Source organism: Sminthopsis crassicaudata, chromosome 2, assembly GCF_048593235.1.
Source record: "Sminthopsis crassicaudata isolate SCR6 chromosome 2, ASM4859323v1, whole genome shotgun sequence".
Lineage (NCBI taxonomy): Eukaryota > Metazoa > Chordata > Mammalia > Dasyuromorphia > Dasyuridae > Sminthopsis > Sminthopsis crassicaudata.
Window position 1 is genome coordinate 188,793,343 of NC_133618.1, and position 25,713 is coordinate 188,819,055.

At 35.7% G+C, this 25,713-nt stretch overlaps 1 protein-coding gene across 1 annotated transcript in view; it reads left to right on the top strand.

Moving 5' to 3' along the window:
* The first annotated feature begins 1,285 nt into the window (after positions 1-1,285).
* Positions 1,286-25,713, top strand: part of ERICH1 (glutamate rich 1) — a 75,873-nt gene continuing 51,445 nt past the window's right edge. Inside the window, exons 1-2 of the mRNA XM_074287980.1 lie at positions 1,286-1,400; positions 25,543-25,665. Coding sequence (XP_074144081.1) covers positions 1,379-1,400; positions 25,543-25,665 — 145 coding nt within the window. The 5' untranslated portion in view covers positions 1,286-1,378. The remainder of the gene's footprint in view (positions 1,401-25,542; positions 25,666-25,713) is intronic.

Consider the following 25,713-nt stretch of genomic DNA (forward strand, 5'->3'; position numbering starts at 1 on the left):
TCTTTTTCTACTGCATTATGTTATACATGCAAGTAATTATCTAGGAATGCCAGTTTGACTTCACTACACTGCCCAATTTCTCAAATACTTTTTCCTTCTACTTTCTTTTTCCATTTCCTCCCCAAACTCTTTGCTTAACTGGTATCTTTTTCCTTGCTCCTCCTTAACCCTATATCCCCTAGTTCCCTGTCTTCCAAACACAATTTTTACCCTGAGGTTCTTAATGCTCTTAATGTTTTTCATTCTTGGAACAATATGTGGTATATTGTCTGATATATAATAAGCTATTGATAAATACTCTATCTTAGGAATTAGGAGATACAGGGGAGTAGAGTTCTAGACTTCAAATCCTATCTCAAAAACTTATTAGTTTTATGGTCCTGAGCAAGTCACCAACCTCTCTCATCCTTAGTTTATCTATCTGTAAAATGGGGTTGTGAGGATCAAATGAGAAAATGTGTAAAATACTTTACAAGTCTTAAAGCTCCATATAAATGCTATCTAATGATGTTATTGATAATAATTACTAACATTTATGTAGCACTTATTAGGTGCCAGACACATGACAGTTATTGCTTCATTTGATCCTCATAACAATCTTGGGAGATAGGTACTATTGTTATCCCCATTTAAAGGTGGGGAAACTGAGGCAAAAAAGAGGCTACGTGACTTGTCCAGGAGTCAAAGAGTCTGAGGCTATATTTGAACTAAGATCTTGATTCAGGGCCAGGAGCCTCCCAGCGGCCTTCGTTTGTCCTAACCCCAACACTGCGCCCACTCCAACCACTCCCCCGCGGTTTCTTTATTATTGATTGTTGACTAATGTATTTATCCTGTAAATACCACTGGATTGGGAGTTCTGGAAACCTTGATTCAGGCCCTTCTTTGGGTCTCATTTACGAATCAATCAATCGATCAATAAAAACTTGCTAAACACCTACTATACGCTTAATACGAAGAGTACCTGCCCAATAAAAGGTTTACAACCCTATCAGTAAACTAATGCGCCTGACTATTACGATCCATATAGCTGCTCTAACATTAACTAACAGTACAGGACAGAGGACAGCTCCAGCTTCTGCTAAGGAGAGAACGCCGTTCAACCAATGACTGAGCGGTGAAAAGAGCACATGCGCACAAGGCAACTTCTGGCAGGAAAAAGCTTCAGTAGATTGCTATAAATTGCTACTTCGCTTCGAACTAGCCAATCAAAGGCCAGAATGGCAGTAGTTGACAGCAAAATAAACGACAAGCAGGATTAGGATTGGATAAAAAAACTTTGTGGGCGGGATTTAGGGGCAGGCCTCCGGAAAGGTGCGGAATGGAGTGATGGTTCTGGTTTCCGGCAGCTGGAGCTCTCCCGGCGTCTCCTGGAGCCATGTCCAGCGCCAAACAGCAAGGTGAGAAGGAAGCGCCTCTTGGGGACCGCCTTTAAAGGGGTTACGATTATTCAGGCCTCTGTTGAGCCCAGTGGCGGGGGGCTCTGGCCTGGGCTGTGTGAGGCCGGACCTGCCCGCGCCTCTTCGCCGGGTCTCTGAGGGACTCCCTGGGAGGCCCTCAGACCTGGCAGAGTAACTTATCCGCTCCTTGGGCAGGGCTAGAAGATGTCCCCGGGACTAGCCGGACCGACTGGAGGTACAGCCGTTTTCCAGTCCCCTTTCCTATTCCTAATTCTGTTTCGCTCCTCGCTCTCATCCTTTCATACCGAGTCCCTCCTTCTATCCCCCATCTCTGTCCCCCTTCCCCTCCCTGCACTTAGCTGGGTGTCAGCCCCTCATTCTCGTCCTAATTCCCCGGACCTTCCCCTACTCTCCCCACCCCCACCTTCAGCAGTGGTCCCGGCGCCTTATTTCACACCTCCCTCTATCCCTGTACTTCGGCCGGTCTCCTTCCTCATCACTACCCCGGCCGCTAGCCTTCAAACTCCGTTGATTCCAGCCCTTGTCCTCATCCCCCGCCCAACTTGTAGGGCCACATTCTGCCCCGGTCCCAGGACTACTATTACCCTGTTTATAGGCATTATAAAAACAAAAGGCATGGCACGAGTCTGGGCACTTTGATAGTCTCTTTGCCCCGTAAGCACTAGATAATAAACTCCACGCGGTCGGGAATCACTTACAAGCTGAGGCTGGGTCTCTTTATGCTAACTCCTCCACCCTTAGGCCAAAGTTTTTGTACAAACTAAATGGTTAATAAACATTGTTGAAATCAGTATAATTGTGCAAAAGTTGAATGGGCAAACTTTGTGGGTAGTGACTCCCCATTGCCAGAGGTTTTTAAATAGGAGGTGCATGATCATGTCAGAGATGCTGTAGAGGAGATTCCTGCTCAGAGGTCCTCCAGTGAAGTCCTTAACAGCTTCAAGAGTCTGGGAGTGAGGTCATCCGAGGACTTTTCTGAAGATAGCTAGAGTTTCTGGATTCATTTGGAAACTTCAGGAAGATTTTGAGAAATGTAGTCATGCTTTTTATCACTAATAAAGAGTAAGAGGCATCTCTTTAACCCCGTCCCTTTAGTTTTCTTAAACTACCTAATCGCAGGGGTCCTCAAACTATAGCCCGGGGGCCATATGCGGCCAGCTGAGGATGTTTATGCAGCCTGCCCGGTTGTGGCAAAATCAGACCACCGGAAGTGACGTTTGACCTAAACTCACCACACACACTTCTGGCACTGGGCTGAGGCGCCTAGTCTGAGGGACAATGAACTGGCCCCTCCTATTTAAAAAGTTTGAGGACCACTGAAATGGTTCTAACTCTGTGGTTTAATTTTTTGGTCATGTGATCATCTTTTCAGATAGAAAATTTCTGCTTTGATCAACATTTTGAGGAACACTTACAACTTGAAGTTGGAGCATTAATAGGAACTTAAAGTTTAAACTGAAGATACAGTAGTAGGTTTTTTTTTATCAAAAATTACTTTTTTCTGACTTTTAGAAATATGGCTATGAAATTCTGTTTCAACAACAGAGATGAATCAGTGAATTTACTCTGTTCTATTGAGATTGAAGTGTCACAGAGGTATTATAACACTAAATATGAAGCCTTCGTTGAAGATAAAGTCATCCCCAATAAATGTCTCCCTTTTTGTCCCTTCTTATCCCATTACTTCCCAATCACAGGAAATATTACAGCTGAACAAAGGATACTTTAGAAATGCTGATTATTCAGAAAAGGGTCTATTATTCATTCAGCAAATATTAATTGCCATTAATGTAAAAAGCATAAAAAAGATTTCTTTGGTCAAAATTATATTTTGATAAGAGGGGAAAATGAAGGGCATTGGCATAGGGGGACAATGGAAAGATACAACTAATAAACGGAAATATAAATACAAAATAATTGGAGAGAAATCACTAATGGATAAGGAGAATGCATGAAATTTCTTCTCAGAGATGACATCTATGTTGTATACCAGGGGTCCTCAAACTATGGCCCATGGGCCAGATGCAGCTCGCTGAGGATGTTTATGCAGCCCACTGGGTTATGGCAAAATCAGATGGGAAGTGACTTGTGACCTTAGCAAGGCACACTTCCGGCACTGGGCTGAGGTGGCGGAGACAGTGTGAAGTGCTCCAACAGTCTGAGGGACAGTGAACTGGCCCCCTATTTAAAAAGTTTGAGGATCACTGCCACTGATCCTTAAAAGAAAATAAGTTTTCTGAGAGGTAGAGTTGAATGTGTAAGGACAGTATATTACAGATTTAGGAGCCATCCATGTACAAAAGTGTGGAGATGAGAAATAAAATAATGAATTCAAGAAATAGAAAGCCATTTCATTTAGAAGATAGAGTACATGAAAGGGAATTATGTGAAATCAATCGAGAAAGGTAGGCAGGAGCCCGATTACAAATTGCCTTAAATTTCAGTCATAAGAGTTATGTTTTATCCTAAAGGAAGAGACTAAAAATACAGACTCCAATTTGAAGATTAGCATAATAATTTAGGCAAAAGATGATGAGAGTCTGAACTAGAATTGTGGTCATAGGAGTAAAGAGGGCAAGTGTGAGATATGTTGTGGAAATAATAACAGACTTTTCAGCTTATTTGGATATGTAAAAAGAAAAGAGTCAAGACCGATTCCAAGTTTAGGAATTTGGGTGACTGGTTGAGGATGATGGTGGCCTCAATGGAAACAATGAGTTCTATTAATTATTGCTATATTTTCATCTGTAAGTATTTGAAAGGCTGTCATTATGGGAAAGAGATTGCTTGGTGCAGCCATTGAGTGCAAACTAGGGACAATAGTAGTGTGTTAGAAAAAGACAGCTTTTGACTCACTATAAGGAAAACTTTCTTAGCTGTTCAAAAATGGGATGGTTTGACTTAGGCTGTCATAACTGGAAGTCACTCTGATGACTACTTATCAAAAATTTAATATGTATTTTTTTGGGAAAAGGGAGATGGTTCCTATTTAGGATTGGACTGAATAATATCTGATATCCCTTCTCGTGCTAAGTGTGTATTATTCTTCAAAGCCACCCCAAACATTATAGTATAGAGACTCTAGGCAATCAATGAATTTATAAAGGGGACATAGAAGAAAAGCTGCAAAGTGCAAGTTTATCATTCACAAATAAAGGAAACTCAAATGTAGAAATCTCATCTAATATATATGTTATATAAAATGTATGGTTTATATATAATAAGTTAAGGAAGATGTTCTTTGTGTCTCATATAAATGCATCAATATCTAAATACTAGTAGTCATCCACTGTGATACTTTAGTGATGTGAATATTCCTTCAAATAATGCAGAGCATATCCTCCCATATCCATCACAGGTCTACCCAACATACTTTTTCTGTATTACCTGACAATGCTTGATGAATATTAGTGGAGCACATCTATAAGTTATTTCTTGTTCCTACTACATGACTGGCCAACCTCCTTCTCTGGTCAAATATCTCTTTGATGAAATATGGCACTTCTCCCACTTAGTTCTTTATTTAATGAATAAGAATTTATTGAAAATGTCTTCATATTCTACTTATATTTACCATACATTTCTCTATTGATCTTTAAGTGACCTATAACTTTTAATACTTTTGAGACTGATATTCTGTTACTCACAAGGAGTCAGCATCAACTGAAGAATTTTGACGTTAAAATCATAGTCCTGTAACACCACTTTCAATCCTGGAGAACTATAAACTAGGTACTGCTGGGTGTGGGAATAGGTTCAGGGAAGAATGGCAGAGAGAGAGATGTGCAAATTGATGATGTTAATGAACTGATGTAGCCTGAAACTTCCTTCCATTTGATCAGAGAAGATAAGAAGGTAGCATCTAGAGTATATATATTGGCTATAGTTAGAAAGTAATCCTTTCTCCATTCCAGCATTTTGTTCATAAACACAGCTTAAAAGAGATATTGTGTAGGGTCAAGAAGGAAATAGTACTTCTATTGAGGTTGATCATTAACTATGGAGCTAGTGAAAGCAAATGTGTATGTAATTGGAAGAGATTGAGAAAATTGCCCCTGCTGAAGTACAAGAGAAATTATTTTCTCTTCCTCATTTATCCTCAAGTGTTCTAAGAATGGAATGATCTTTGGAGAAGGATCCTGGAATAAGATGAGAATCTATCTGGAAGTTTTCCCCCTCATGCCTAACTCCTTTCAAAAGGCTCAGGAGAGAGCTTTCAGATTGAGAGATGAAATTCAGCAGTGACTGAATATGCTTCTCTTTTTTTATTTTAATAGTTTTTATTTACCAGATATATGCATGGGTAATTTCACAACATTGACAATAGCCAAACCCCTTGCTCCAATCTTTTCCCCCTTCCCCCCCTGCCATGGCAGGTTGACCAATACATGTTAAATATGTTAAAATATAAATTAAATACAATGTATGTATAAATGTTCAAACAGTTGTTTTGCTGTACAAAAAGAATTAGACTTTGAAACAGTATACAATTAGCCTGTGAAGGAAATCAGAAATGCAAGTGGACAAAAACTATAAGGATTGGGAATTCTATGTAGTGGTTCATAGTCATCTCCCAGAGTTCCTTCGCTGGGTGTAGCTGGTTCAGTCCATCACTGCTCCATTGGAACTGATCTGGTTCATCGCACACCATTGAAGACGGCCACATCCATCAGAATAAACCATCATATAGTATCGTTGATGAAGTATACAATGATCTCCTGGTCTTGCTCATTTCACTCAGCATCAGTTCATGCAAGTCTCCCCAGGCCTTTCTGAAATCATCCTGCTGGTCATTTCCCACAGAACAACAATATTCCATAATTGAATATGCTACTCTTTAGTGATCTGTGAGTCCTGAATTCCTGACTCTTCTGTTCAGAGATAATGATCTTCCAGACAGCTTTGTGGCTTGTGTTAGAGAGAAGGGGAATAGCCATGGGAAAAAGAACAAATTGTATAATCTACCTTAAATACATAATATTCAAATTCCATTCTCCCCACCAAAAAAAAAAAATAATAATAATCATCTTTTGTATCAGGGAGAAGCTTGAAGTCATTGAAAGAATAATACAATATCTCAAAAATAATCTTGCCCACTGCTTTTCTCTTATTCAAGTCGGTTCAAAAGTGAAGCCTAAGAGGTATCTTAGATGCAAGAATGGAATTACTTCATCAGTCTAATACTAATGAATCATTCCTACAGATTGTTCATACAACTGCCTATCATAGTTCAGACAATAGAATAAATGTCTTTATAGTCACAAAACTGCTTTTGTAGTTACAGATTCATTTAGTGAGGATAAGTTCCCACTGTGCTTATTGCTTAACTAAAAATCATTGGCTTCAGTAGAGCAAAAAGCCATATTTAAAGGCTCTTCTTCAAGAAAGTGTCTCCTGTGATTGTCAAAAATTAAACGATTCCTTGAAACATCTTAGAACAAAAGTAACTTTGGTCTACCTTTTTATTATTGATATCAAGTGAAGAATAACATGAGAATATATTTGTGGGCTTACTGAAATTTTTTGCTGCTAACATGGAAGATGGCCAATTCTCTATAGATACTGAGTTCCACCAGATGCTATTCTTTCTAAATGGCATTGTTTTGATAGTATCAAGCCATAAAATTTTGCAAATCCTCTTCAGGGAAGTCTATAATTTCTCAAAAGACTTTGGACCACTTATTCTCATGTAAAAAAATTTAGCCTCCTATCTAGATAATTACATTTTAATTTGGTTCAATTCATCAGACTTTTATTACCTGCCTACTGTATGCAGCATTATTAGGCACTAAAGCTATAAAGATAGAAAAGAAACTCCCCTAGCTTCTAAGGTATTAAAGGTATATCTAAGGTATATAAAATACTACATAAGTAAAGAGGGAAGGAAACAAGCATTTATGTAATGCCTCCCAAGTACCAAATACTGCTAAGTACTTTTTGCAAATATTTTCCCATTTGATCCTCACAACAATTCTGTGAGGTAGGTACTATTATTGTCATTCCCATTTTACAAATAAGAAAACTGAGGCAAACAGAAATTAAGTAACTTGCCCACAGTTACACAGCTGGTAAGTATCTAGGACAGGATTGTTAACTCAGATTTTCCCAATTCCAGGCTGACCAGTCCATCTAAATATAAAATATTTCAGGAGAGAGAACATTTATTGGTGAGGAGCTCAAGAAATATCTCTCAAATTAAGTTTTGAAGAAAACTAGTATTTCTAAGAGGTAGGAGTAAAGGAGGACTATGTTCTACACATATTGAACAACTTCTATAACGAAAATAACAAAGTAGACTTTTTATAAGAATAAAAGAAAGTTTGACATACATATTGGTTACAAATCAATCAGTGTTTCTCAGACTTTTTCAATTTATAGAGTAAAATCTTCCTGTCAAAAACCCCATCTGTTACAGTGTGCAAATAAAACTAATCAAATTAGTTGCAAGAGTGACATTTATTTAACATTTATTAAATGGCTATTTTGTACTACAGGGTACTTTGAATTGTTCTGATGTGATGAGAAACTAATCAAACATACTTGAAGATGAACCTTCCCCTTTCTATAAAACCCTAGGCTCTTCTTTGCATCATTGACTTGCCCATTGAAATGAAAATTGTTTTAAGAGCCTAGCATGCATGTCATGTATATACCCAAGTCCTAGGTTTTTATATATCCTTCCCCACTTTTCTGCTAGTGAGTGTTAATTCTCTGAGGTCACATTTGAACTCAGGTCTTCAGGGTTGGTGCTCTGTCCATTGTGCCATTACTTAGTAGGTTCTTAATAAATTCTTACTCTTTCTCTCCTTCACCTCATTGTAACTGTAGCAGCACGTTGTAGTAGATAGGCTCAGTGTATATGAATCAAGGAATGAAGCAATGTGCTTACATTTTAATATGTGAAGGGCAGCTAGGTGGCGCAATGGATAGAGTCAGAAAGACCTGAGTTCAAAAAATCAGATCTCAAATATTTAACAATTCCTCGCTGCATGTCTCTGGTCAAGTCACTTGATCCCAATTCCCTCGTCAAAAAAATAAATAAATAAATGGAAATAAAGTCATCATCATTCTAATGTGGGGAAAACACATGTGGAAGGTTTCAGCTGCAAGTCACACAAGATCACCACCTTATCATCATCTATTCATTCAGACTGATGGAGAAAGCCCAACACTCTGAAACCAGAGCCTTGGTATTACTTCCATCCCCATGTCCTCAGCCATCATTCTGGGAACCAATGGAGATATGCAGCCTCATATCTGTTCCTGAAAATGCTACAAACACAAATACTAACAAACCAGAAAGGAAAGTCTTGCTACAAAAGCTCTTGGTATTTATCAAATGGTTCACCATAAAAAACTGACATGATTTTATCAGTGGTAACGACAAAGGTCTTTTGCTTTATGAAAGGCAGAATAGGATGGTAAATAAAATGATGGACTTTGTAGTCAGGAAGATCTAAATTTAGTAATTATAGCAACAACAAGAACAATAATGATAGGTTAAAAACTTAGAAAAATATTTCTATAACTTACAAATTTCTCTTCATAAAACAAAAATAAAAGCTGGCAATAATTACATACCACTGAATTTTTTTCAGTTTAACATCTAAAGGCACTCCATGAGTTTATTTTACATGAACTTAACAATCAATATATCCCCAAAGAAGTATCAAATAAATGGCTTGTGATTGTAATGCAAGACTAAGCCATTGACATCAAAAATTACTGGAAAGCTATTGCCGATTTTATTAATTCATTGATCAATGTAGATTATAGAGGGAAATGGTAGATATTGTACATGTGAGTCAGCAAGCACTTATTAAGTGATTTCTGTATGAGAAAGGCAGAAGATTGTCCCTGTTTTCAAGGAACTCCGAAGTCTAATATAGGATATAGCATGCAAACAACTATGTCAAAACAAGAATAAATTGGAGATAATCATTAGAAGGCACTAGTATTAAGAGGGAAAAAACTTATTCTAGAAAGGAGGATTTTAGATGAGTCTTGAAGGAAGCAGAATTTAGTAAGAGCTTTCCCGACATGAAGAATAGGCAATAAAAATGAATGGAATCTAGTGATGGAGTATATATATATATATATATATATATATATATATATATATATATATATGGAACAACAAGAAGGTCAGGAGCTAACCCCTAAATTAGTATTCCATTTCTCATCTTTGTACATCTTTGTACAATCTATTTTTAGGAATGCAAATCTTCATCTCTAGATTGCCTGTAAGCTCAGTTGCAACTTCCTATGCACAATCTTTTCATATATTCTCCAAGTTGATAGGTTCTCAAATTATTTTGTTTTTTCTATTTTGTGTATATGTTTTAGCCATTCTAAAGAAAATGTAATCTCTTAAAGAGAAGGAAGGTTGTAATTTTTGTCTTTGTGTCTCTGAAACCTAGGGAAATACATATTAAAATGTATATTAATATGTTAATTTTAGGCTCTTCATAGTCTAGACATTTTAATATACATTCTGTATAATTAAATAAGCATAAGTCTTCTTAAGCAACCTCAAATTAATAAGTTAGCAGAAGTATTTTTCTTTTGATATTTATATTTTTCTCAAGAAGGACCTGGTCGTGGGAATCTGACAAATATTTTATTTTTATATGAATATTAGGGGAAATACAAAAGAATTATCATCAAGTATGATTTTATTTGGTTAAACTTTTTACTGATAAGAAGATGATTGTTAATCTATTTAGTTATTTTATAAACAGCTTTTGAATATTATTTACTGTTTTGGCTACTGGAGCTGATGCTAATTTCTTCTTTATTTTGTCTTTCTGATTAACAAATTCTTAATAGAATCATAATGTCACAACTGGAAGGAAAGGATTTCACTGGTTACTTAATCTTGTCTCTATTTAATAAATAAGGAAACCAAAACTTGGAAAAAGTTAGTTAAGTGATGTGAGGTTACATAGTTATGCTAAGTAGTAGATATGAGAATTCTTACAGTGCCTCACAGAAACAGAGAATTTGACTTGTATCTGAACAAAAATAACCAGTACAATATCTACAACAAATGTTCATCAAATCTTCATCTGAATATCTCAAGTGAAGGACAACCCAGTTGTTTCCCAGGATGTCTATTCCATTTGGGGATAGTTTTTACAGATTAGCTAGGTTTTTGAGATAACTCATTCTTCTGGTTCTAGTTTTGTGCCTGATCATTACTTCTTAGTGTTCTTGTTGGATCATCATCCACATCTCACCTTCTTAGTGCTACACTACACTACATATTCATCCTAGACCCTCTTCTCTTTTTATAAATTCTCTTGATAATTTCATCAGTTCTCATGAATTCATTCATCATCTCTATGCAGAAGATACAGCCAAATCTCTATATCTTGCCTTCGTTTTTCTCAAAACTTGCAATTCCTCAGGACCATCTGCCTTGCTTTGGTACTCCACAGGCATCTCAGACTCGGTATGTCCAAAAGCAACTCATCTCCCTAAGTACCTATTTCCCCCCTTCCCTACCAACCCTTTTCCTCCCAATAATTTCCTCTTTCTGTCAAGAATTCCACCTACTTGATAGTGAGCTTATTCACATGGCCGCCTAATGAGCTTTATCAGATGCTCTACTGAATTCTAAATAAATTATACTAGAGTGTTCTGATATACCAATCTTGTAATCCTCCCAAAAAATGAAACAAAATCAGTGTATAATGAACTCCTCTTGATGAAGCTATGCTAACTCTTGTGATCACCGCTTTCTTTTCTAGATTTTCACTAAGCATCCTTTTAATAATATATTGTAGTTGTTTGCTTCATTTCTCACTAGCTGCTCTGCTTTCCTTTAATCTCTTTTCAAATATCATGCTTCTCCTCAGGTTGAACTTATTAATAGAAATCCTTCATCATGGATATTGCTTCATTTCAATGACCTCTGACTACATTTAGTGACTGCCTTCTTTTGACTGGAGGGAGAGGAAGGGAACAAGCATTTGCATATAAACTCCTGATTACCAGACCCACTGATGGTGAGAGCTTTTTTATAAATATTATCTTTGTATCAGTTTTTTTTTTTTTTTTTTGTCCCTCCCCCCAGGCTGGGGTTAAGTGACTTGCCCAGGGTCACACAGTTAGGAAGTGTTAAGTGTCTGAGACCAGATTTGAACTCTGGTCTTCCTGATTTCAAGGCTGGTGCTCTATCCACTGCTCCACCTCACTGCCCTTCTTTGTATCAGTTGATAGAGATCTTACCAGTTTTCTCTGAAACTGAAACTATTCCCCATTAGGAGGATATTCCCTTCATTTCAAAATATGGGCTACTATGAAAAGACCAAATATTTTTGCATATATAGGTCCTTTTCTTTTTTCTTTGATTTATTTGAAGTATAGAGTTATTGGTGGAATAGTGATTCAGAGGATATGTACAGTTTGGTAACTTTCTAGGCCTGGTTCCAAATTGCTTTTCAGAATGACAGGACAAATTCACAGTTCCACCCAACAGCTCAAGAATATGAGTGATTTCCCTTTTACAAAGTAGTAAGCCAGTTTGGCAGCCAAACATCTGATATTTAAATAAGAGGGCGCTTCTATCCAAGTCACTTAGAAGGAATCACTTGGTGAAGAGCCTCACTCCTCTCCATCTCTCCCCCTCCTTACCCCTGGCCTCAACTTGACCAAAGGAAGATGTTTTGAACTTTGGTGAGATGGAAGAGTTGAATGTCTTATAGGTGTCCTAGCGGTGTCCCTGAAGCAATTTCGGCACCAGGAGCTGAACACAAAGTTGACCCAGTGAGGAAAAAAAAGCTTCTAAGATCTACAATTTAATGAGCTGAGGAGAAAATGACACCATATCTAAGGGTAACTTCATCAGGGCTTCTTGGAGGGAAGAAAAAGATTTCTAGGAGTTGTCTAGCAGTTCTTACCAAGAAAGAAAGAAAGAAAGAAAGGAGAAAGGAAGGAAGATTGTGGTTTGCCCTTGGTTCTCAAAGAGAACCATGACATCATGAAGATGCTGCTACCTAGAGATTCTCTTCAAAACATTTTTTTCCCTCTGAATTCTGAACCCTCCAGAGAGATCTTGGGGTTTGTAGCTAGATTTCTTTCCTATGGACCAGACCTAAATCAAAACCAGTCTGATTCTCATTAATTGGCCATCTATAGGTCCCAGGCCAGCCCCATTTGGTCATTATTTGGGTCTTCTTTGACTAAGATTGAGTTTAAATAGCAGTTATTTCTGCTTTGTCCAGAAACCCTGAGGGTCCTTCCTTCTCAGATTCATTTAATTATTCTGATTTTTTTCCCTTTTTTTTTGACTAGTTGAAGGAGGATATTCTTTGCTTTAATTGCTGCCTAGCCTTAATGGGTGCAACCTCAGTCAAACTGAGACCTGTTGAAGACCTTTGCTTACAAAGCTCCAAGTCTCCCACTGTATCCAGGGCCAGCAACAGTCATTCTGATCTGTATCTTGCCACTGGACCCAAATGGCTCATTTAAACCTAACCCTAGTTTAAGGCCAGGGGCTCAGGCATACTGCAGAGGGTGGTAGACATAACAGGGATAGGAAAAATATATAATTGAATGTTGTGTGCAATATGGCTTCTGTTTTTGCCTTTGTTCACCTTAAGGACCCTTAATTTGGTTATTGGGAGTCAGTCGTTACTCCAACTTCTTGTTTCTTGTCATCTTGACTTTTTAATGTGGGTGTTACCTTAAGGATCAATTCTTTGTCCTCTTGTTATCTCTTTACTTTGCAGATCTCATTCACTTCTTTTTGGTCACCATGATGTCCTTAAGTATCCTTTGCTCTGCCTCTCTTGAAGAGTTATATTTTTTTAGAGAGGAAAAAGAAGTCAGAACAACTGATCAAAATATTAAGAAAGTCAAAATATATACAGAATGTAATATTTTCTATCCTCCATGAAGGAATAGGTTGGGGTTATCTTTTTTGTACTTCTTCATTTGAGTACTATTTTGTAATTTTATTGCATTTATTTGTTTGTTTTGGGTGTTTCACGCTTTCCATTTGAATTATTGTAGTTGTGATGAATATTGTTTTCTTGATTCTGCTTTTTTTGCTTTGTATCAGTTTATATAGATTTTTCCATGATCCTCTGTATTCATTACATACATCATTTCTTACAGCACACTACTTTTCCATTATATTCATATATCACAGTCTGTTCAGCCATTCCCTAAATGATAAATGTCTACTTCCCCCCCCCCCCAATTTTTAACTCTTACAGAAAGTGTTATTCTGGGGGGGGGGGGTTCTTTCTTATTGCTGGGCCAGTAATGGAGTCTTAGGTTCAAAGGATATGGATATTTTAGTCACTTTATTTACATGATTCCAAATTGCTTTCTTCTTTTTTTCTGTGTATTTCCTATATTTTTTATATCTAACATTTTTCAACATCATCTAAAACAATGGACATCTTTGCTTTTCTGTGATCTTGTTGGAAAAGAACTTACAGAGTATGTATGTGTTTATTTTTTCAAGTAATGCAAGCTATTTTTAATGAAAACTTTAGATCATATTTTTTAAAAGATGCTTCTATTCCTGTGCTTTTTAGGAGAGTTACAAAACATCAATGCAATATTTTGTCAAAGGATTTGTCTGTCATGGATATAATAATGATAAGCACTTTGCTAAATACTGGGCGGGCAAACTGAGAAAATTCCTATTCACAAGGAGCTCACATTTTAATTAAGATGATATACATCAGAAAGTTAAATTGAAGAGTAGATGGAAAGACCTGGTGACCTCATAGGTGCCTACTTATGGTAGATAAGGCCTACTTCTAGTAGCAGGGAAGGTCATGTGGCAGTGCATAGGGGTCTGAAAATCACAGTAGCAAGACAAATATAAGTCCCAGTGAATTTGATTCTCAGTTGTGTAGAACCCAGAAAATGACCTTCTCTTTAACTCCTCTTTTGGGGAAAGTAAATCCTAAGGAGTTTGAGTTCTTTTCTCCAAGCATTAGTACCAGACCCAAACAAATCTAAATCAAAATAAAGAAAATGATCTAATATTTCTCTTAATGTTGAAGAATCCCTCTATTTTTGTTATGAATCCAAACTGGTCATAATGAATAATTTAAAATATATATTACTGTAACTTCTGGGTCATGTGAGCAAGAAGATGGTGAATGAGGCATTTTCCCCAATCTCCATGACCTTTCCAAACCTCTCCAAAACAAAAATTTTGCAATAAAAATAAAACTTCAATTGTTACATGTTTTCTGACACCCAGAATCCAAAAGAAGATTTTTTAAAAACCCCTAGAAACTAACATTCAATGACCTACTTAGCTCTCTCAATACACCTTTCCTACTGCACTAGCTCAAACTTTAGTCCCCTCTTCCTTTTTTCATTGTTATGGAGACTCCAGCTCCAGAATGTTGAAATTTGCCTAGGACTCAATAGTCAGCTTTGCTATAGCCCTTGTGGAGCAAAAGTCTCTCAAGGCCTATAACTCAGATGCCCCTAGGCTACAAAGTTCTGATCTAAAATATAGTTCTGAGGACCAGGCTAAAGAACTGAAGAACAGAGGAAATTGAGGGAAAAAAAAAAAAAAAAGTAGATGCCCATCAATTAGGGAAAGGCTGAATAAATGGTTATAAATTAACGTAATATTACTGTGCTATGAGAAATGATGTGTGATATATACAGAGAAGCATGAAAAGATTTTCATAAATTGATGCATAATGAAGTAAGACGAGTCAAGAAAAATATTTAAAATAACTGAAACTATGTACATACATGGAAGGAGCAAGACACAAAAAAGTAAATGTAATACCCTTATAAAAATCAAGTGGTACTCAAATTAAGAGATATGAGAAGATTATCCCAACCTATGCCTTTGTAAAGAGGTTAAACATTGCATGTATTGTCAAATGTTTTCAACTTTTCAATCAATTGTATTGACCTTTTTTCCTTTTTTGCTCTCTAAAATGCTATTTGTCATATGGGATAGCTCTCAGGGAGGTAGAACTGGGAGAGGAATTCATGGAATACAGTGCTGATGTAAGAAGCAGAAAATATCAGTTTAAATTTATTTTAAAATAATAGCAATGTTGTAAAAACAACCATGAAAGTTAATAAAAAATTGTAAGTATAATGACTCTTCATAATTTCAGAAGACCAATGATGAAACCTGCTATCCATTACAAAGAGGTGATGTTTATATTGTGGAGAATTAGGTATGTGTGTTTGTGTTTGTCGTGAAAGAGCAAAAGATACACACATAGATGCATGTATACATGGATAGATACATTCACATATATGGTCAATCAGGTAGCACAATAGAATATCTGGCAGATAAACACTTGTGTGTACATACACACATACACACACACATATTTGAGTAAGTCACTTAATCCTTGAGTCTGGGTGTACTCATCTGTAAATTTAGAGACTAGACCAGATCTCTAGAGACTAGAGCTGTGTAAGGGCCCTTTAAATGGGCGGACACAGTGCATCGGGAGATTGAGGCCCAGAAGTAATTTCTGTGGATATTAGGACTGCCTTGTAGGTGGGATCTTGTCCACATTGAGGTAGCTTCGTAATAGGTGACTCTCTCGCTGATTGGCTATGTGTGTGACCTCACAGGCCCTTTATAAGCCCACTGCAGGCAGCAGTCGCTCTCTTTAACCTGGCGCTCTTCACCCTGGCTCCCTAGCCTGGGTGGCCAAGCCAAGATGGGTAGCCAAAAGAGGTAAGGATTTTGGTAGTGAACAGGTGGGTCTTCTGACCAGGTGTTCACTCGGGAACCAACAAGTCAGGGCATCAGTCAGGGCATTATGTGAGTAGGTATAGTAAAGGCTTTTAAGATTACATGTGGCTGTTCTTGAGCACGCTACCGGTTAGTAAACTATAGATTCAAGAGATTGTGGCCAGAGACCTTTGAAGGCCTCAGAGGAGGCTAGCCAGGTAGAGTTCACACTGCAAAGGTCAGTGGCCACAATCTCTTGAATCTATAGCTTAATAACCGGTAGCGTGCTCAAGAACAGCCACGTGTAATCTTAAAAGCCTTTATTATACCTACTCACATAATGCCCTGACTGATGCCCTGACTTGTTGGTTCCCGAGTGAACACCTGGTCAGAAGACCCACCTGTTCACTACCAGAATCCTTACCTCTTTTGGCTACCCATCTTGGCTTGGCCACCCAGGCTAGGGAGCCAGGGTGAAGAGCGCCAGGTTAAAGAGAGCGACTGCTGCCTGCAGTGGGCTTATAAAGGGCCTGTGAGGTCAACACACAGCCAATCAGCGAGAGAGTCACCCATTACGAAGCTATCTCAACATAGACAAGATCCCACCTACAAGGCAGTCCTAATATCCACAGAAATTACTTCTGGGCCTCAATCTCCCGATGCACTGTGTCCGCCCATTTAAAGGGCCCTTAAAGAGCTGTGATTATGTTTTCCAACAACTGACATTTTCATCTTATTTTATTTTTACTACTCTGCTAGATATGAAGTGGAAACTAATTTGTTTTAATAGAGATTTCTATAATTTATAGCTATTTGATGTTTGCACAAATATTGTATAATATTGTATAAATATTTTAATTAATTTATTTTATAAAATTGAATATAATAATTCAGAATAAAAGAACACGTTTATTTTTCTGAGATGATTAAATCCAATATTACATGAATTATTTCCAAGATCTTTTGCTTGTTGGCATATCAAAGTTCAAGCTTTCCTTTTAATGATTGCTATCTAATCTTGTCGAAGGGGTTCTCAAACTACAGTCAGAGGGCCAGATGCAGCCCCCTGAGGACATTTATATGGCCTGTCAGGTTATGGAAAATGGGCTGAGAGGCAGAGACAGAGTGTGAGGTTTTGTTTTTACTATAGTCCGGCCCTCCAATAGTCTAAGGAACAGTGAACTGGCCCTCTATTTAAAAAGTTTGAGGACCACTGGATGGTTTTGTGTTACTTGATCTGCTTATAATAATAGTTGGTTTTAGTTTTGGTTTTGATTGTGGTTTTCTCAATTAATTCTCCAAAGAGAGATTAGAGTACAAAGGATACAAGGAGTCAGAAAAAGGAAAAAAGTTTCTGAGAATGAAAGAGAGAGAGGGGAACAGAGAAGTGACAGTAGTTGTTTTTTTTTTTTTTTTTTCTTTTCTCAGGAAGTAGACTAAGTAAGAGCAGTAGAGGGAAAGTACTGAAATGTTGGTGGAGCAGAGACAAGAATGGTATGTTCTAGTTTAGCAGATAAAATTAAAAGACTCAAAGAATTTCCATGTTATGGGGGAAGGAAGTTTTATGTATTTGGTGAGAAATAGGCTTCTTAATTTTTTTTTTTCCTCCTGAGGAAACACAATAGGAAACTATATTTGCTAAGTAAGCATTTCTCTTCCTAGGATTGTATTGCAAATGCCTCCAACGGGGTAGTTAGAATCTGCAGGGAATATATAGACCCAAAAATAAGATACACTAGTTTTAGGAGTTTTAGAAGTTTTAGATTCCCTGCCTTTAGTATCTTTCTCTTCCTTTGATTGGAGAATGTAGAAGATGGACATTGTAAAAGATCATCTATCATTGAGGCATCCAGGGAATTCTCACCATTTCCCAGTCATCAGTTTTTCTAGATTTTGTGATCTCTAAAAAATCATCATTTTGCAAGATGAAATCAACTTGAAATTCACACTACCTAAGTACACCTGCCTCTGAGACCTCTCCCTGTCTCTGGTTGCAAAGGTGGAAGATGAACATCTCCCAGCTCCTTGATCCCCCACCATTTAAGACTCAGAATGTCTCCTTTTCTGGACTTAGTGATCCCCAAAATGCATCATTTTGTAAGATGAAATCAACTCAGAAATTCATACCTCCTAGATCATTTCATTTCCCAGCTTCATAAATTTATCATGTTTTACAGTGATCCAAGTAGCCATGTATATCCTATATTAAATTGGTTACTGTCTCAGGGAGGGGTAAGGGGAAGGAAGGAGAGAATTTGGAACTTGGAATTTTTTAAAATTAATATTAAAATTGTTTTTATTTGTAATTGTTTTTACTTGTAATTTTAATAGGCCTCCCCTAGCCTATTTGCAGCTTCTTTTTATAAATTATCTGCTCCATTATAGTGTGAGTTTTGTGAGGTCAGGCATTGTCTTGTGCCTTTCTCTTGTATTTTTACCATTTAGCATAATCCCTCCTACATGGTAAGCATTTAATAAATGTTTGTTGAATCTAATTCTGAGGAATGGCAATTGATTGTGATAAAGATTGTTTGAGCTACAGAATGAATAATTTAACTATTTTCTTCTAGGAGGGAGGTAGGGCAGAAGTTATCAACATTAAAAGAAAGAGAGGATAGGGTAAAATCCATAAGTATACTAACATAAAAATGTAAAAGAGATCAAATCTAATAGTCCATGTTCTAACTTTAATGAGCACTAAACTATACAATAAACAAGGAATATCTAAGAATACAGCTTGCAAATGGGAAAATGTAATTCAGAAAAGACTAGAAGGGAATAGAAACAAGGAGGAGGCAACGTCAATCCCATGGTTGTTGGTAATCTAATCCAGTCTCTTCATTTTTGCTAGATGAGCAGATGATCCTCAGGGAAGTTATGACTTGCATGATTTCACACAGCTAATAAGCATCAGCTGCAGGATTTGAACCTAAATCCTTTTATTCTAGAATTTTTTCTTTCTACTCTGCCCTAGGTGCCTCTCATGATGATGTATATGCTTTCATAATCAGAGAAAACTTAAGTCTTTTGAACTCATTTGTTTTAAATTAAGAACCTAAATGGGATAAAACAAAATATGTATGTATATTTTTTAAGTGTAGCTTGAGCAAAACCTAAAGCTAATTGACATCTGGGAATTAGGCTTTTTATAAGCATAGGTTTATCCAAGCAGCTGTACCTTTGATCCTAAAAGCAGAACTTTACTAAAGTAGAACTTTATTTTAATTATTTTTCAGAGAGAAACTTTTCCAAAAAGATTGTCTTCTTTGCTTCTTTTTTTTTTCCCTGAGGCAATTGGGGTTAAGTGACTTGCCCAGGGTCACACAGCTAGGAAGTGTTAAGTGTCTGAGATCAGATTTGAACTCAGGACCTCCTGACTTCAGGGCTGGTACTCTTATCTACTGCGCCACCTAGCTTCCCCTCCTTTGCTTCTTTAAGCAGAAAATAATAAACATGATGTAACTTTTTTTTTAGAAACTCAGGATCATTCCTTATGAATATTATATTGTAAGTTATTGTATCATTTTGTGCAGTTTTTATCTGTCTTATCCTCCTTTGATTTCTCTGCAGTTCTTGACATTGTCATTTATCCTCTGATTGCTTATACTCTTGTCTCTTTAGGTTTTTGTAACACTACTCTCTTGGTTCCCTTCTTTCTTATGTGACTGCTCCTCAGTTAGTATTTCTTCATTTGGTGAATTGCCATCCAGGTCACACTAATTAATCCAATGTGTCTATCCTGAGTCCTTTTTCCTCTGTACTATTTTACTTGGTGATCTCCTCTGTTCCCATGGATTCAATTATCATTTCTGTACTGGTGATTTTTCAAATCTCCCTACACAATCTCAACAAGTCTGCTTACCTCCAGACTCACATTTCCAATTTTCTGTTAGATATCTTGAACAATGTCTGTAGACATCTTAAACTCAATATGCAAAAAAACCCAAAACAAACAAACAAACAAAAAAAACCCCTAAATTGTCTTTTCTCCCAAAAAAAATTCTACCTTTCTTAACTTTCCCATACTTCTAGAATTCCAAGCTCTCAATTTAAACAGCATCTTCACCTCATTTTCTCACCCCCACCTTCATATCTAGGTCTGTCGATTTCACCTTTGCAATATCTCTTGAATATATCCCTTAAGTCTCCTCTGATTCTACTTTCATTCTCATACAAGCCCTCTTTATCTCACATCTGGACTGCTGAAGTAGTCTGTTGGTCTATCTACCTGCTACAAATCTTTCCCTATTCCCTACTCAGTCAAAGCTCAAGTCCAACCATATCTGCCCACCCCCTATTCCTTACTCAGTAAACTTCAGGGAATCTCTATCATCTCCAGGATCAAATACAACATACTCTGACATTCAAAGTCATTCATAACTTGCCACCCCTACATATCTCTCTAGTCTTAGATTTTACCACACACACCCCTTCTTCTTTCCAGTGACATCAGCCTTGAACAAGACACGCCATCTCTTAGTTTGGGTCATTTTCACTGGAGTTCCTTCATATCTAGAATGTTATCTTTTCTCAACTTACCTCCTATCTTTCAAGTCCAAGCTAAATTCCCACCTAATATACGAAGCCTATCTGGATCCTCCTTTTTTCTAATACTTTCTCTTTATTATTTCCTATTTATCCTATCCCAGCTTCTTAAACTATGGATCACAACCCCATATGAGATCTCACAACTGAATGTGGTGGTCACAAAATTATGATTTATTATCAGTAAATGCTTGATTTGTATACAATTTAAATATCTGTACATCTGAGGTCACATAAAAATTTCTTAGGTGAAAGGGGATCACAAGTGGAAAAAGTTTTAAAACTTGCTTTATATAACTTGCTTGTACATAGTTGTTTGCATATTATCTCACCCATTAGACAGACTGTGAGCTCAAAAGCAGGGACTTGGGTGTCTTTTGTATCCCTGTCTGGCACATAGCCAATTTATGGTTATTGACTCATTTGACTGTAACAACAGAAGTAGCTAGTATGCCTCTTCCTCCCCTGCATGTAGTGATGTTATGTGCCCTGTTTAGGTGACAATTTTTGCCCCCAGATATTCATACCTGCCAAATAAGCAGAGGTACCTGTTAATGGCTATACTTTCCAGAACTATTGAAGTATAGTTAATTGTTTGCTTCCCCAGACTACAGTTATTTTGTCTTCCCTTTCTGTTGTTGATTTCCTTCTTTGCTGTTAGAGCATCTGTTTCTTGCCTCTTAATATCTGTGATTGCCAATGCTTTATTTTTTCACTCAACAAATATTTATTATGAATGTCCAATATACTAATAGCTCTGATGATATAAAAATGAGTAATCACTGCTGTCCTCTTTCCACTTATTTTCATTTTATTTTTTACCATTTCTTCTATTGAGTTTTCTATGTTTCACACAAATAACAGGCTTTTCAAAGACTGGCAGCCAGCTAGGTTAGTTTTTATGAGTTGCTCCTTGATATAAATGGAGTCAGAAAGACCTGGGTTCAAATTTTACCTCACAGCAACTGTTAGTCTCTGAAAACTGGGCTCCAGTTTTCATATATATAAAATGGGAAGAATGATACTTGTAATATCTGTATTAAAGGATTGTTTTGAAACTTAAATGAGATAATGATTGTCTGGGACTTTGTAAAATTTAAAAAGATACATAAAGGTTATTTAGTTAAATTGTTCTCTCTCTCTGCTCAATGAACTAACTATCCCCACAACATAGCAATTGTAATGTTAAGGTCAATGATTTTTAGTTGTTTTTATTGTTTGTTTCTTAGGGCTTGCCCCTTTCTGCCAAAAAGAAATTTTATGAGTTACTACTGGTTTTGGAGTTACTCCAGATGTTTGTGGGTGTCAGAAAGCTAGACTCAGTTAGCTATTATGGGCACTAATGGTAATCTAGTTTATTTCTCTTTTGGACCTGATGAAATAAGTTAAAATGTTTCAAATTTATTTTAACTTAAAAATTCAGTAACTTGCATATGTATATGTGTGTGTACATTAAAAATCACTGCTTGTTGCTGGAGAATATAGGATATGTGGAACTGATTTAGGTAAATTAGGCTATTTAAGTATTTGCTGGTTTAAATGCTTATTTTCTTAATTTGGGGTGTCAGAAATTTCTATAATTATCCTTTTTATTTATTAAGGGTTCACTTCTGAGTGATTTCACATAAATATAGCCATGAAATTAATCTAGAAATGCATTCAATTAAATTTCTACCTTAAAACTTTCATAGTCCGTACTTTTAGATATGAAAAAAGATAAATCTCAAAATTGTTAAGAATGTGATTTGTAGGACAAAAATTTTCTTAGACTAGTGATTTAAGTTGACTTGATTAAATTAAATTTGCCTACTAATTAAAAGCATTATTTTTAAATATTATTCATATGCATTAGGTAGGTTCTTGTGAGAACTATTTTTGCTTTTTTTTAATGATCTCTCCCAGTTTTCAGGGTATTGGGAATTATGCAGTATAGCAATTTGATTTGCTATTAAATGTAATTTCTTTTCTTTTTTTATCATATAAATGATATGATTTATCATCATTTTAGATTATACAAGATTCAAGGCTTTGCATTTTAGTTCATCTGAAAGAATATCCATTGTCTCAAAAATTATTATAAAATACAGCTATGAGGCTATTATTATTATACCATTAATATGACTGTATTGATAGATATTTTAAAAAATATTTTTATTTAATAATTAAAAATTCAGAAAAGATTTGGCAAATAAATAGGACTTTTTGATAAATCATTTAAATTGGTGTACTTGAAAATATAAAAATTATAAACAGATTTTGACATGGCAAAATCTTTATATAAAACTATCAACTTATCTATAATTATTATGGAAAAACTTTTGAATAGATGTTTCATATGGTTTCATATATTTTGCATAGCCTTTTAGTTATCAAAGAGTTTGACACATTTACTGTTAGGTTGTGTCTCAATCAAATTGCATCTCATTTTTAGTGTATAGTTTCTAAGGAAAAAGATCTCCTTTACTATGTGGAACTTTCTGTATTCACAAGCCTTTCTTTTTTATCTAAAATAATATTTTGTTGCTCTTAACTTTATGTTGTAAAGGTTATGTTTTTACTAACAAAAATATCTTTAAGACTGAAGTTAACAGTATAGGACAATGGTATTTACATTAAATTATTTAATGACTATATTGATACACTATTAAGGAGAAGAAACTGGATTATTTCAATGAGGAAAATCTCTTGAAGGTCAGCACCAAGCTTCCTGCAAAGGTTTATCATTGATTTAAACAAAATAGTTGTGTTCTAGCATATGTTTTCAAAATCCTTCACTAAAACCTAAGGAATCTTGAAGGGAATATCATTTGCTAATACCAAAAGAGAAAAAAGAAGAGAGGTAGAAGACTCAGCATTTGGGAAAACAATAAGAAACATCCTGCCTCTTCAATTTGCCTGTTTAAAAATTTTCCTAATCCTTTTCTTTCTGTTTCATTTTTTTCTTCCCCCAAGCAAAAACAAACAACTTTTAAAATACTGGGCCCCTTGGCCTTTAATTGCTTAATTTTAACTTCACTTGCTCATATAGCTAATCTATTGGCTATTGTTAAAGAATAGGTTCTTTTGGTTAATCAGGGTTTGGTTAAATAGACTATGTATGTTACAAATAAACTGAATTTCCCCCAAAAAATGATGCAAGAAATTCAATTAACTTTGAAACTACCATAACAAAACAGCTTACTATTAATAAGGTACTAATGGTAATAGTGGTATCATAAAAATGGATAAGCATAGCCAAAATTTCTTAAAAACACTGAATTGTAGTTTGAGAGCTGCTATGATGTACATGTATTCTGGAAAACTTATTTTGTCACTTTCTCTTGGCAGGGAGGGGATGTGTAGGAGGGGCAATATCTAACTTGGTTTTGTGAAGTCATTACTATGATTCCAATTTTAAATCTTAATTCTACTTTTACTTGAAAGGCCTGTTATTTGTGTGAAACAGAAAAATCAATAGGAGAAAAGACATGATAAAAAATAAAAATTTATAAAATTCTAATTTTATGGTATAAATCTTCATCTGAACTTTTAATATAGTGTTGGTATAAACCATGTTTGCTATGTTGCATTTTCAGCATGGCTAAACAAATTGGTGTATATGAATGTGAATGGAATATCATTTTGCTATTAGAAATTATTTAAAGAGACATTTTTATAAATCTTGGTATTAATTTCTGAAGTAATGTGAATACAAGCAGGAGAACAATTTATTCAAAATCTGTAACATAGTAAAGAAAAATAATTGAAGGGTTCTGATTAATTCAATGACCATCCATATCTCCAAAAGGCTTACCTATTGACAAAAAGGTATTGGATTCAAGTTTTCCTTGAGCTACTGTTTTACCAGAGATTGTCATCTCCAGAATGAAATACCAGAATACCCTCATCCTTGTGCAGATTCTGGATAGATAGGGTATAGACTTTCTTTTTCTTATTTGTATCCCCAGTGCTTAACATAGTGCCTGATGCATAGGAAGTGCTTAATAAATGTTTATTAAATTGGATTGAATTCATATATTTAATGAAAAAACATTAATAAATTCCAGTTAGTACATTTGCCATGTAACCATTTATTCTGGTGTTGCTTTTTAACTGGGTTTACGTTGTTTGTTTGCTTATCTTATATTTCTAACTAGAGTTCAAGTTTATCTTGTGCAAGATTGTTCTTTATTCTTTGATATACTTACAAATTCTTTGATGTAATCTTGCAAAAAGCCCTTCAAAATTAGTACTTGATCATTAAAACACTTAAAGTGGAAAAATCTATTCATTTTTGACAATATTTTTTCCTTTCAGTTGAGGAAGTAAATTTTTTTAAATCTCAACATATTTGTTAAGACTATCTTATTCTGGAATTTTTCCTTAATTATAGTTTTATTAAGTTAGTTTATGTCTGAGGGCAAACTTGACTGGTATTGTTAGGAACTGGATATACTGCCCCTATCATCCTGACTTTTTATTTTCTCCTGCCCTCTGATTAAAAGTGTGTATGCAAATATTTTTTTTTAATCATGAGAGCTAAAATAAAAAGTCACGTGTCTTTGATATAATTTTGAAATTCTGTTGTCTTTATGAGTTAGTGTTCAGACATGTGCTTTCCCAAAGTAGCATTTAGTTAGCACTAAAGTATACCAAATCCATAAATTCAGAAAAGTTTTACTTAATAATTGGCTTGCTACATTTCAGCTAAAAAAAATCATTAAGAAACATGTCTATTAAAGGAGGGAAATTGATTAGATATAGGATAAAAGGACAGGAAGAAAGCTATATAGGGAAAATATGAAAACATTTCATCTGCAATTCTTTAAAATATGAATTATTATTTTTAAAAGAACATATAATCTGGACAAAACTTTAATTTTTAAAATTGATTATCCTTTCCAGTGTTCGTTGAAAAAGTGCTGAAGAGACTCTATCCATCTGTTTCAAATCAACAACTTCAGGCTACAACAGAGACTTCTTCCTCAAAACCAGAGCTAGAACCAAGGAAAGTCCAGTCTAAAGCAGGTATTATTATATGCAGACAATGTTTTATCTTCAGATATTTTTTTCCTT